The 15,196-nt window shown below is 37.9% G+C and overlaps 2 protein-coding genes across 6 annotated transcripts in view; one reads left to right on the plus strand and one right to left on the minus strand.

The window, feature by feature from the left end:
* The window catches only part of shoc2 (SHOC2 leucine rich repeat scaffold protein), a 21,430-nt gene extending 19,465 nt beyond the window's left edge, over positions 1 to 1,965 (minus strand). The window contains exon 1 of the mRNA XM_072670944.1: positions 1,902 to 1,965. The gene's annotated coding sequence lies outside the window, so the exon portion shown is untranslated. The remainder of the gene's footprint in view (positions 1 to 1,901) is intronic.
* bbip1 (BBSome interacting protein 1) lies at positions 732 to 15,080 on the plus strand. 5 transcript variants are annotated; one of them, XM_072670947.1, is made up of 3 exons: positions 732 to 811; positions 13,163 to 13,218; positions 13,716 to 15,080. In XM_072670947.1, exons 2-3 carry the CDS (start codon positions 13,173 to 13,175, stop codon positions 13,901 to 13,903), a joined length of 234 nt encoding a protein of 77 aa, XP_072527048.1. In that variant the 5' UTR covers positions 732 to 811; positions 13,163 to 13,172; the 3' UTR covers positions 13,904 to 15,080. The 5 variants fall into 5 exon arrangements, with proteins under 5 accessions (XP_072527048.1, XP_072527051.1, XP_072527047.1 ...); XM_072670950.1 differs by lacking the exon at positions 732 to 811 and adding an exon at positions 936 to 957; XM_072670946.1 differs by lacking the exon at positions 732 to 811 and adding an exon at positions 10,830 to 10,909.
* Positions 15,081 to 15,196: the final 116 nt, after the last annotated feature.

The raw sequence follows: 15,196 nt of genomic DNA on the forward strand, positions 1-15,196 counted from the left end.
CATGCATCAAACTGACGATGGCACGTTCATTGGAGACGACTTGACCTTAGACCTCTGGGTCCATTCACCACCGCTGTAAACGATGCTGACCGTGCAATTCTCCACCAAACCCACTCTGGAGGACTTTCTTCCCAGGTCAATGTTAAGGTTCCCCTGAACCACCCCCGCGCCCCCCCCAAATAACCACCGAAGAGAAGCACTACTGCTCACCACCATGCCCAAAGCCAAGCACCGGCACTGGGCCTTGAAGCCGTGGAACCCCATTCCCCATCCTCTGAGCTCCACCCAGCACCCCTGCGAAGAGCTGGAGTGGATTCGGTGCTCCGTAGGCCCTGGTCCTGGAGGAACCCGAGCCCTGCACATCTGCCTGTTTCCCTCACTCCCGACACACCTGATCCAGGTGATACGGTACTGACCAAGGCCTTCCTGTGCTGAAGCCAGGTACCCACTACACCGCGCAGGGCAGAAGGTCCTGGAGGAACCCGGGGTTGGGAAGCACCGCTCTCGCAGGTGTTCCGGATGCCGTGGCGGCCCGAAACCCTGCAAACAGGCCGGAGGGCCGTTCTCACAGGTAGGGGGGTGAACGTTACTGGAGGAAGACACCTAAAAACACCCTGGATTTGCCTGGGAAAGCGAGCAGGAGTGTTGTGGGAAGTCAGCAAGACGTTCATCGCAAGGCCTACAGAGGTCAGGAAGAGACCGACCCAGCCACTGCCTCCTCTGACAGCCACTTCTCCACTTCCCTTGCTGAGGAAACCGAGCCCCAGCGAGCAGACGACCCCGTCCGAGGCCCAAAACACAGGATAATACGGTTGGCAGCCGGTTAGGACACTTATCAGAGCCGCCAGCTTGGTTTATATTAGGGCGACAGTTCGGGGAAATGGACCCATGGTCTTGTTTTGATAGTCAACACAGCGGCTAACGCTAGCTGGCTAGCTGGCTGGCTAACGGCGCCTCGTAAGCAGCCTTTATTACTGCTTTCCCGAGACAGAGGTTTTCCACAAACCGGCCGGTTTCATTTAACACCCCCTTAAAGTTGTAAATACGACCGTGGTTTGGTTAGAACAGAGACACGGCCGGTTCAACAACTGTCGGCTTGTAAACTAGCGTTAGCCACCCTTTTTTAGCCTAGCCAAGCTTGCTATGCTAACTAACTGGCTAGCTAGCGTTAGCGGGGCTGCTAACGGGAACCCGGTGGGAGGAAACCGAGCTCAATTTTAATAAACATTAAAGTTTAAACGTGTTAAATAGTTTTTAACGCCTCCTGTGGTGAAGTGTCTGACTGGTGTCCCCGCTTTAGAAGTCGTGTCACAGCGGGAGAAGCCAGGGCGCACAAGCCGGAGAGGCTCCGGGGCTCTCCCGCAGGGCCGCGCTCGCGCTCGCTCTCACACAGCAGCTGTCACCGACCAACCAGCGCTCCAGCCGCGGCGGGGGGAGAGCGCAGCCCAGGCCGGGCGAGGCGGCGCCAGAGCCGGACAGAGAGCTCCGCTCTCACCGCTGACAGGGAGCGACTGCTCCCTCTCTAACCCCCCCTCTCTCTCCCCCTCTCTCTCTCTCTCTCTCTCGCGCTTGCTTTGCTTTGCTTTACAGCCTCGAGTGGTCGAGCCGTGCTCGGTAAAACACTCTCTCTCCACACACACACACAAATATAAATATATAGATATAGGTACACACACACATACACACTCACACGCTCGCGCGCACACACACACATACACACACACACCAGAGCGGCCATTCCGGGGCTGAACAAAAGAGCCCTCCGAGCCGCGGTCACGGAGAGCCCCGGCTGCAGCAGGGCGGCTCGGCTGGCCCCTCTCCTCCGCTAATGTGTGTCAGCGTGTCTCGGCTCGACCAACAACCGTGAAACCCGCACAAAGCCCCGCGATCGGCGGCGTTACCTTCCGAGGTGTTACTCCGCCATCCCCGCTACTGCTTCCTCCTCCACCTCCTCCTCCTCCTCCTTCTCTCCGCTCCGCCGCCGCTCGTGCTGCTGCCGCTGCGGCGCGCGCCCCGCCCCTACCGCCCTGATTGCGTCACACGCACCGAACCGCACGCACGAACTGCCCAACGCATCGCGAGACGTCGTGAAAACGGTACCGTACATGCAGAATACACACTTATAGCTAACCCCACATGAACTAAACCCTTATTACATATTAATATACACATCATATACTACACACACATATATTACATAGTAACTACATATAGTAACTATACCCTTATACACTAACATACTACACATATATACTATACTGTACACTGCTACATCATATACTACACACACATAAATATTACATAGTAACTACATATGGTGACTATACACTTATACACTAACATACTACACATATATACTATACTGTACACTGCTACATCATATACTACACACATATATATTACATAGTAACTACATATAGTAACTATACACTTATACACTAACATACTACACATATATACTATACTGTACACTGCTACATCATATACTACACACATATATATTACATAGTAACTACATATAGTAACTATACACTTATACACTAACATACTACACATATATACTATACTGTACACTGCTACATCATATACTACACACATATATATTACATAGTAACTACATATAGTAACTATACACTTATACACTAACATACCACACATATATACTATACTGTACACTGCTACATCATATACTACACACATATATATTACATAGTAACTACATATAGTAACTATACACTTATACACTAACATACTACACATATATACTATACTGTACACTGCTACATCATATACTACACACATATATATTACATAGTAACTACATATAGTAACTATACACTTATACACTAACATACTACACATATATACTATACTGTACACTGCTACATCATATACTACACACATATATATTACATAGTAACTACATATAGTAACTATACACTTATACACTAACATACTACACATATATACTATACTGTACACTGCTACATCATATACTACACACATATATATTACATAGTAACTACATATAGTAACTATACACTTATACACTAACATACTACACATATATACTATACTGTTCACTACTATATCATATACTACACACATATATATTACATAGTAACTACATATAGTAACTATACACTTATACACTAACATACTACACATATATACTGTACTGTACACTGCTACATCATATACTACACACATATATATTACGTAGTAACTACATATAGTAACTATACACTTATACACTAACATACTACACATATATACTATACTGTACACTACTACATCATATACTACACACATATATATTACATAGTTACATATAGTAACTATACACTTATACACTAACATACTACACATATATACTATACTGTTCACTACTATATCATATACTACACACATATATATTACATAGTAACTACATATAGTAACTATACACTTATACACTAACATACTACACATATATACTGTACTGTACACTGCTACATCATATACTACACACACATATATATTACATAGTAACTACATATAGTAACTATACACTTATACACTAACATACTACACATATATACTGTACTGTACACTGCTACATCATATACTACACACATATATATTACATAGTAACTACATATAGTAACTATACACTTATACACTAACATACTACACATATATACTATACTGTACACTGCTACATCATATACTACACACATATATATTACATAGTAACTACATATGGTGACTATACACTTATACACTAACATACTACACATATATACTATACTGTTCACTACTACATCATATACTACACACATATATATTACATAGTAACTACATATAGTAACCATACACTTATACACTAACATACTACACATATATACTAAACTGTACACTGCTACATCATATACTACACACATATATATTACATAGTAACTACATATAGTAACTATACACTTATACACTAACATACTACACATATATACTATACTGTTCACTACTACATCATATACTACACACATATATATTACATAGTAACTACATATAGTAACTATACACTTATACACTAACATACTACACATATATACTGTACTGTTCACTACTACATCATATACTACACACACATATATATTACACAGTAACTACATATAGTAACTATACACTTATACACTAACATACTACACATATATACTATACTGTTCACTACTACATCATATACTACACACACATATATATTACATAGTAACTACATATAGTAACTATACACTTATACACTAACATACTACACATATATACTGTACTATACACTACTACATCATATACTACACACATATATATTACATAGTAACTACATATAGTAACTATACACTTATACACTAACATACTACACATATATACTATACTGTACACTACTACATCATATACTACACACACATATATATTACATAGTAACTACATATAGTAACTATACACTTATACACTAACATACTACACATATATACTATACTGTACACTACTACATCATATACTACACACATATATATTACACAGTAACTACATATAGTGACTATACACTTATACACTAACGTACTACACATATATACTATACTGTTCACTACTACATCATATACTACACACATATATATTACATAGTAACTACATATAGTAACTATACACTTACTGTACACTTATACACTAACATACTACACATATATACTATACTGTACACTACTACATCATATACTACACACATATATTACATAGTAATTACATTTAGTAACTATACACTTACTGTACACTTATACACTAACATACTACACATATATACTATACTGTACACCACTACATCATATACTACACACATATATATTACATAGTAATTACATATAGTAACTATACACTTATACACTAACATACTACACATATATACTATACTGTACACTACTACATCATATACTACACACACATATATTACATAGTAACTACATATAGTGACTATACACTTATACACTAACATACTACACATATATACTATACTGTTAACTACTACATCATATACTACACACATATATATTACATAGTAACTACATATAGTAACTATACACTTATACACTAACATACTACACATATATACTATACTGTTCACTACTACATCATATACTACACACACATATATATTACATAGTAACTACATATAGTAACTATACACTTATACACTAACATACTACACATATATACTGTACTGTACACTACTACATCATATACTACACACACATATATTACATAGTAACTACATATAGTAACTATACACTTATACACTAACATACTACACATATATACTGTACTGTACACTACTACATCATATACTACACATATATATTACATAGTAACTACATATAGTAACTATACACTTATACACTAACATACTACACATATATACTGTACTGTACACTACTACATCATATACTACACACATATATATTACATAGTAACTACATATAGTAACTATACACTTATACACTAACATACTACACATATATACTATACTGTACACTACTACATCATATACTACACACACATATATTACATAGTAACTACATATAGTGACTATACACTTATACACTAACATACTACACATATATACTATACTGTTAACTACTACATCATATACTACACACATATATATTACATAGTAACTACATATAGTAACTATACACTTATACACTAACATACTACACATATATACTATACTGTTCACTACTACATCATATACTACACACACATATATATTACATAGTAACTACATATAGTAACTATACACTTATACACTAACATACTACACATATATACTGTACTGTACACTACTACATCATATACTACACACACATATATTACATAGTAACTACATATAGTAACTATACACTTATACACTAACATACTACACATATATACTGTACTGTACACTACTACATCATATACTACACATATATATTACATAGTAACTACATATAGTAACTATACACTTATACACTAACATACTACACATATATACTGTACTGTACACTACTACATCATATACTACACACATATATATTACATAGTAACTACATATAGTAACTATACACTTATACACTAACATACTACACATATATACTGTACTGTACACTACTACATCATATACCACACACATATATATTACATAGTAACTACATATAGTAACTATACACTTATACACTAACATACTACACATATATACTGTACTGTACACTGCTACATCATATACTACACACATATATATTACATAGTAACTACATATAGTAACTATACACTTATGCACTAACATACTACACATATATACTGTACTGTACACTACTACATCATATACCACACACATATATATTACATAGTAACTACATATAGTAACTATACACTTATACACTAACATACTACACATATATACTATACTGTACACTACTACATCATATACTACACACATATATATTACATAGTAACTACATATGGTGACTATACACTTATACACTAACATACTACACATATATACTGTACTGTACACTACTACATCATATACTACACACACATATATTACATAGTAACTACATATAGTAACTATACACTTATACACTAACATACTACACATATATACTGTACTGTACACTACTACATCATATACTACACACATATATATTACATAGTAACTACATATGGTGACTATACACTTACTGTACACTTATACACTAACATACTACACATATATACTGTACTGTACACTGCTACACCATATACTACACACATATATATTACATAGTAACTACATATAGTAACTATACACTTATACACTAACATACTACACATATATACTGTACTGTACACTGCTACATCATATACTACACACACATATATATTACATAGTAACTACATATAGTAACTATACACTTATACACTAACATACTACACATATATACTATACTGTACACTACTACATCATATACTACACACACATATATATTACACAGTAACTACATATAGTGACTATACACTTATACACTAACATACTACACATATATACTATACTGTTCACTACTACATCATATACTACACACATATATATTACATAGTAACTACATATAGTAACTATACACTTACTGTACACTTATACACTAACATACTACACATATATACTATACTGTACACTACTACATCATATACTACACACATATATATTACATAGTAATTACATATAGTAACTATACACTTACTGTACACTTATACACTAACATACTACACATATATACTATACTGTACACTACTACATCATATACTACACACATATATATTACATAGTAATTACATATAGTAACTGTACATTTATACACTAACACACCACACATATATACTATACTGTACTATACACTATTACACTGCTCTACACTTATTATACACCCACACCCATACCCCACAGACATATATCATATACTAAACACGAATTATATAGTAATTATATATTGCACTATAAACTTACTGTACATGTATTATTACACACTTATTACATACCATACACACATTACATTCTATAGATACTATATACTAATTACATACCAAACTTTTTAGACACTATACACACTTATACTACACGCATCAAATTGTAATACGCATTATGTATTATGCATGTACTATATCGTAATTATATACACTTACTATACACTCACACCCATACACAACAGACACATTATATACTGTGCGCATATTATATAGCATCATATATAGTATTATGCATATATATATGCATATATACATGTTGCACTGTATAGATGTGTAATATACTAATTATTTACTATACTATATGCTTCTTAGACACTGTACACTATACACTTACCCTTATCTACTACACACGTATTACAGTAATGTACATTAAATACTATTCACTTACTATATAGTTATCATTATTTATTAATGATAACTATATAGTATTAATTATTTAGTAATGTGTTATCATCACATTACAGTAATATGCATTATATGCATTATATACTATACATGTATTATATAGTACTTATATTATTATACTATACACTTACTGTACACATACACTTATATACTACACACGTATTGCATATGATCCACATGTTACATTCTATAGATGTATAATACACTAGTAATACTACACTAACCACTTATTAGACACTATATGCATACTATACACTCACACCCATATACTACACACACATATTATATAGTCATTACATATATAGTACTATACACTATATGTACCGTGCATGTATGCACGGATATACTACAAACTTATTACACAGTAATACACATTGTTATATACACATACTATATAGTAATTATACTACTATACTATACACTAACTGTACCATATACACTAATATAATACACACATATCTTACATGTATTACATTCTGTAAATGTATTATACACTAAATGTACACTATACTATACACTTATTACATTCTACCCTTCTTTGACACTATACACTTACTATACTATACTATACACACATATACTACACATATATTACATAGTAATACACACTATATACTATAGACATACTATATAGTAATAACGCTATTAAAGTGTACCCTTACTCTACACTTATATACTACACACTAATTACATACTATACACATTCCATTCTATAGATGTATAATACACTAATTATACATCACGCTAAACCCTTATTAGACACTACACCACACTTACTATACACTACACACTTAGTACATACTAAAACTACACACTGATTGCATACCTTACACATATTACAGTCTGTAAATGTATTATACACTACATGTATACTATACTATATACTTATTAGACATTCTACACTTACTGTACACTCACAGACTTACTATATACACTTATACTATAGACTTATATGCTGTACCTGTACACTGTATACACACACACATATATATACTAATACTAAGCCCTTATTACATAATACGTGTTATTATTATATATGTACATAATATAACAATATACTGTATATGACTAATATTACTAATACTCATATTAAACTATACACTTCCTGCACATATTTTATATATGTATCACGCCATATACACTTAATAAACACTTACCTACCTGAACACTGATACTACATATACTACTTGTTCTGCACATGCTATGCACAAATTCTATGCTCTAATTATATACTAGGACTAAGCCCTTATTCCATAATACATATTATTATTATTATATAATATGTACATAATATAATAAGTGTGCTATACACCTACTGTACACTTATATACTACATTTTATACATACTTCAAAAAGTTGCTACACATACTACATGCTAATAATTTACTATACTGTACACTTATTACATGCCATACATTACAACATACGTGTACTACATACACATTATATATTCTATACCCACAATATAGTAATTATATATTATATGATACACTTGTACTTATACACCATACACATTAGGCAGATCTATCACATCATACACACTTAATACACATTTATATTCTTTACATTCTATGTATTTATTCATTTATTACACAGGAGCCGCATACATATGACACACTGTTTGATTTATAGACTCATACATCATATATCATACATTTATAACATTTACACACTTATTACATACTTACATACATACATACTACATATTTATTATTACATACTACACACCATACACTTACTGTACACTTATGAACTTATATACTACAGTTATTACATACCAATACTACACACAATTACCTATACACATAGTATATGCTAATTATATACCATACACTTATTACATACTACACCCGTTACTATACACTTACACACAAACTACACACTCATTACGTAGTAATACACACATTATATAGTATGCACATACGCACACAATAAAGTAATGATACATTATAGGCTATACACTTACTCCACACTTCATATATATTTATTACATCATACACACTTAACATATATATAAATAATTTATAAATAATACATTACTGGCCGTATGCTAAATATATCTGTTCATTCAGAATTATTCGCACAGAGTAATTTAGAGCATTTCTATTGGTCAATATTGCTAACTATATGTGTTGCACTACGTGGACAAAAGTATTGGGACACCTGCTCATTCGTTGCTTCTTCAGAAATGAAGGGTATTAAAAAGAGCTGATCCTGCTTTTGTTGGAGTAACTGTCTCTCCTGTCCAGAGAAGAAGAAGAGGCTTTCTACTAGTTTTTTTGGAGGAGCATTGCTGTGAGGAGTTGATTGCATTCGGAGACAAGAGCTAGAGTTGGTGAGGTCAGCATATCGGACCTATCCATACCCCACCTCATCATCCCTAACTCCACAGACTCATCCTAAAAGTACCGGATGGAGCACCACCACCACCATCATTCCAGAGAGCACAGCTAGTTCCACTGCTCCACAGCTCGATGCTGCTGGGGGGCTTCATACCCCTCTAGCCCACGCCTGGCATTAGGCTGCATGGTGCCAATAGCTTCATCAGGTTGATCTGCTCCAGAGAGTAGAGTCCTGAATGCATTTATTAGAAGGGGTGTCACAAATATTTGGACATATAGTGTATGGGTTTGTATGTTGAGATAAGGCTGAAATATATATTCCATATTTAAATATTTATATTTATTTATATGACTTATTATACAATCTATTTTGCCATATGTGGGAAGAGAAAGGTTGAAAATAGATGCAATAGTCATATAGATACATTTACATATGTGTATTATTATAATTTAATATTTAGCTTTAAAATGATACACAGCTGATGAGCTGTAATGCCTGGCTGTGGCCGCTAAGTGGCAGAAGCGGGTGGCTCTCATAGACGCGCGAGCAGATCCTAGAGCAGAAGGAGACGCGCGAGCAGAGTAGCACAGCCGAAAAGGTAAAAATAAAAAAACGAACAAAAACGCGGTTATTTATTATTTATTTTTAAATATTTTTCTGATTAAATTATTAAAAATTAACAAACCGAGCCCTCTCAGTTTTAACTCTTGGAGCTCAGTGCTGAAGCTTTTAACCGAGGCGACGCTGAGGGAGCGCCGTTACTATGGAGATACGGCCGTTAGTGTCGAGGTCCGCGCGAGCGCAGCGATTTCGATATTTCTGTCGGTATTTTTAACGTTAGCGGCTGCGATACGGTAACGTTCCTCTCAGCGGGGTCTCGCGACAAGTGTTGGGTTCGACTCGGTTCGTTTATGAGGCGCTACGGTGTTTATGGTTTAGCTAGTGCTAGCTAGCTAGCTAATCCTCTCAGGAATCAACCGTCGGCGGGTCGTTACTAGCTAGCTAGCTAGGTAGCACTAAAGCTAGCTAACGCTATCACGATAGCTAGCTAGGTAGCACTAAAGCTAGCTAACGCTATCACGATTTGGCTAGCTAGCTAATCCTCTCAGGAATCAACTGTCGGCGGGTCGTTACTAGCTAGCTAGCTAGGTAGCACTAAAGCTAGCTAACGCTATCACGATAGCTAGCTAGGTAGCACTAAAGCTAGCTAACGCTATCACGATAGCTAGCTAGGTAGCACTAAAGCTAGCTAACGCTATCACGATTTGGCTAGCTAGCTAATCCTCTCAGGAATCAACTGTCGGCGGGTCGTTACTAGCTAGCTAGCTAGGTAGCACTAAAGCTAGCTAACGCTATCACGATTTGGCTAGCTAGGTAGCACTAAAGCTAGCTAACGCTATCACGATTTGGCTAGCTAGCTAATCCTCTCAGGAATCAACTGTCGGCGGGTCGTTACTAGCTAGCTAGCTAGGTAGCACTAAAGCTAGCTAACGCTATCACGATAGCTAGCTAGGTAGCACTAAAGCTAGCTAACGCTATCACGATAGCTAGCTAGGTAGCACTAAAGCTAGCTAACGCTATCACGATTTGGCTAGCTAGCTAATCCTCTCAGGAATCAACTGTCGGCGGGTCGTTACTAGCTAGCTAGCTAGGTAGCACTAAAGCTAGCTAACGCTATCACGATTTGGCTAGCTAGCTAATCCTCTCAGGAATCAACTGTCGGCGGGTCGTTACTAGCTAGCTAGCTAGGTAGCACTAAAGCTAGCTAACGCTATCACGATAGCTAGCTAGGTAGCACTAAAGCTAGCTAACGCTATCACGATTTGGCTAGCTAGCTAATCCTCTCAGGAATCAGCCGTCGGCGGGTCGTTACTAGCTAGCTAGGTAGCACTAAAGCTAGCTAATGCTATCACGATTTGGCTAGCTAGCTAATCCTCTCAGGAATCAGCCGTCGGCGGGTCGTTACTAGCTAGCTAGGTAGCACTAAAGCTAGCTAATGCTATCATCCCCAGCTCTTCCCAGACGTATGAGGATTAGCTTGCTAGCTAAATCGTAAACACTGTCACGTGAGTCGAATCCAACGCCTGTGGGAAACCAACCGTCATTCCAGAGGAGCGTTGGATTCGACTCACGTGACAGTGTTTACGATTTGGCTAGCTAGCTAATCCTCTCAGGAATCAACCGTCGGTGGGTCGTTACTAGCTAGCTAGCTAGGTAGCACTAAAGCTAGCTAACGCTATCATCCCCAGCTCTTCCCAGAAGTATGAGCTGACAGTCACGTGACGGTGTTTACGATTTAGCTAGCAAGCTAATCCTCTCAGGAATAAAGTGCGCTGCTTAATTTGTAAATATTCAAACTAGCTAGCCAGCTACTTTTCTAGGCATTGTAAAAAGGCTGTGAGGATTTGATTGCATTTAGCGACAAGAACGTTTGGCTAGTGAGGTCAGAATGCTGTATGATCACCCCCGAGTTTATGTAGCGCTACAGTGTTTACGGTTTAGCTAGCTAGCTAATCCTCTCAGGAATCAACCAAATAGACGCGGGGCATTACTAGCTAGCTAGGTAGCTCGCTCTAACATACGCATTAGCTGTTTAATTTGCGGTGAAAAAGAATAGCTAGCTAACTACGTACGTTTGATTCTTTCACTTTTGATAGCTAACTAAGCTAGCACTAGCTTGTTAGCACCCTTTATGTGTGAGTAATTTCATCGTATCTTGATATGCAGGGCTAGCGCGAGCCGCTGTCCTCTCTGGGTCCTCTCTGGGTCCAGTCAGCTCAGTATAGGGTTCGCTAGCTGCAGAGGCCCAAAAAAATGACCGCTTGTGACCGACTTTGTTGTTGTTTTGTAGACGAGGAGCGATGCCGGAGGTCAAGTCGATGTTCAGGGAGGTTCTGCCCAAACAAGGTAAGCTGGGGGGTTCAGAGCTGGAGCTGGAGCTACGAAGCTAATGTAGCTAACAAGCAGTGGAAGCTTATGTTTAGCAGTTAGCATTGTGAATGGATTCTCTGATTGGAGCAGTAGAGAGCGTATGGTGAAATTAATATTAATATTATTATTATTATTAATATTATTATTGGATCGCTGCTTGCCATCAGCAGCCGGGGTCAGAGAGAGCACAACTGGCCTTTCGGGGGTGGGATGATGCTCAGCACAGGCGACTGTTGTATCAAGCTGTTGTATCAGAGCTTGGGAAGCTGTGCTGGTACCTCGTGCCATCTAGTGTTTGGGGGCATTGCTAGTGATGGGGGGTTCATATGAACGGGGGTCCGGGCAGTCCGAATTGGGACGTTTTTTAATATCAAGTGGTTTGATATCAGTGCGTGATGACCTAGCCCGTCTTGAACGTGGTGGGCTACTTTGCCTCCGGGGTCTGATGTTTCTATCACCGTCCACCTGTGCAGGTCAGCTGTCCATGGAGGATGTTCCCACCATGGTCCTGTGCAAACCCAAGCTGCTGCCCCTAAAGTCCGTGACGCTGGAGAAGCTGGAGAAGATGCAGCAGGAGGCGCAGGAGGTGATCAAGCAGCAGGAGCTGGCCCTCAGGGAGCAGCAGCAACATGCTCAGCCGGAGCAGGAGCACACTCAGTAGGGCACACTACAGGGACGTGAAGTGCACACTTCCATCATTCCTGCCTAATATCACAGCGTAGCACGGATGAGGCTCGAGCAAAGGGTGGGTTGTCCAATAGGAAGGTCTTTCAGCTCTTCTCCTATTGGACAGGCCCACGCCTACGACGTTGGGCTTAGGTTGTCTGGCTAAACTGAGAAATCCTCCCACCTGTTTCAAGTCCATGCTGTCCATATATGGTAACATAGTGATGTCACAAAAACTTCACATTTACATATACCCATCCAATCCAGCTTACTATGTAGCCCCGCCCACTCAAATGAAAGGAGTATTAGTGCAGCCGTTTATTTATTTAATAAATTAATAAATACATAATGCATCCGATTTTACGCCCAATTTTCTCCCCAATTTGAATTCCACTAATTGGGGTGGGGGTGGAGGAAAGAGAGAGAGCGCCATCTACCCACCTTAGAGGCTAGAAGCATGACCGGGATTCGAACCAGCGGCCCTCTGATCACAGTGACAGGCCTTACTCCGCTGGGCCACCCAGGGCCCCATGTTGTGCATTGATTATGACCATAGAAACACAAAGATCAGATCAGATCGTTATTGGACGGTAGTCAGCATTAAGAAACTCGGATCGGGACCACCCAAACATCATAAATGACCCCTTAAGGACATAAAGAAAGCCAACAACAGTGAAGTTTGCTGAGTGATCAGTTGCATTATAGCATCCGATCCGTGATCCGATTTGAGTCTCTTAACGCTGACCGGAGACCAGTACCGATCTGATCCGATCCGACCCCAGTAAAATCAGTATTTATGATTAGACTCAATTTTAATCTGAGAAACTTTTTAAACTCGATAGTCTGATCTTTCCAAATGGCGATAATGGAGTAAAATGTGTGTCGTGTGAGTGGGTGGAGCTAAACTGTGGAAGGCGGATATTTGTAGGAGTTGGTTTTTGTGACATCGCACACGCAGCAAATTATCTAAAAAAATAAAACGGGGGAAAATTGGATTTCAAATACAGAGAACTTCCAAAGCTTCTGGTCTTGTATAATGTGGAATGATTGTTAGCTCATGTGCCCAAAGTCCTTCCAGCTTCTTCTAGGAGATCTGGAGGAGGTTTCCCCAGACAGTTCCAGGTCAAATGGGGAAACTGGGCCTATAAAAGCAAATAAATTCATAAATACAATTCTGAAATCGTCTTGCTCTTTAAGGCATCAACCAGCCAATAGGTGCTAGATATGTAGGCTAACTACTACTTGGACCGGGTTCGGGAATCATCCAATCCATCGCTGGCATTAGAAG

Source organism: Salminus brasiliensis, chromosome 25 (genome assembly GCF_030463535.1).
Source record: "Salminus brasiliensis chromosome 25, fSalBra1.hap2, whole genome shotgun sequence".
Lineage (NCBI taxonomy): Eukaryota > Metazoa > Chordata > Actinopteri > Characiformes > Bryconidae > Salminus > Salminus brasiliensis.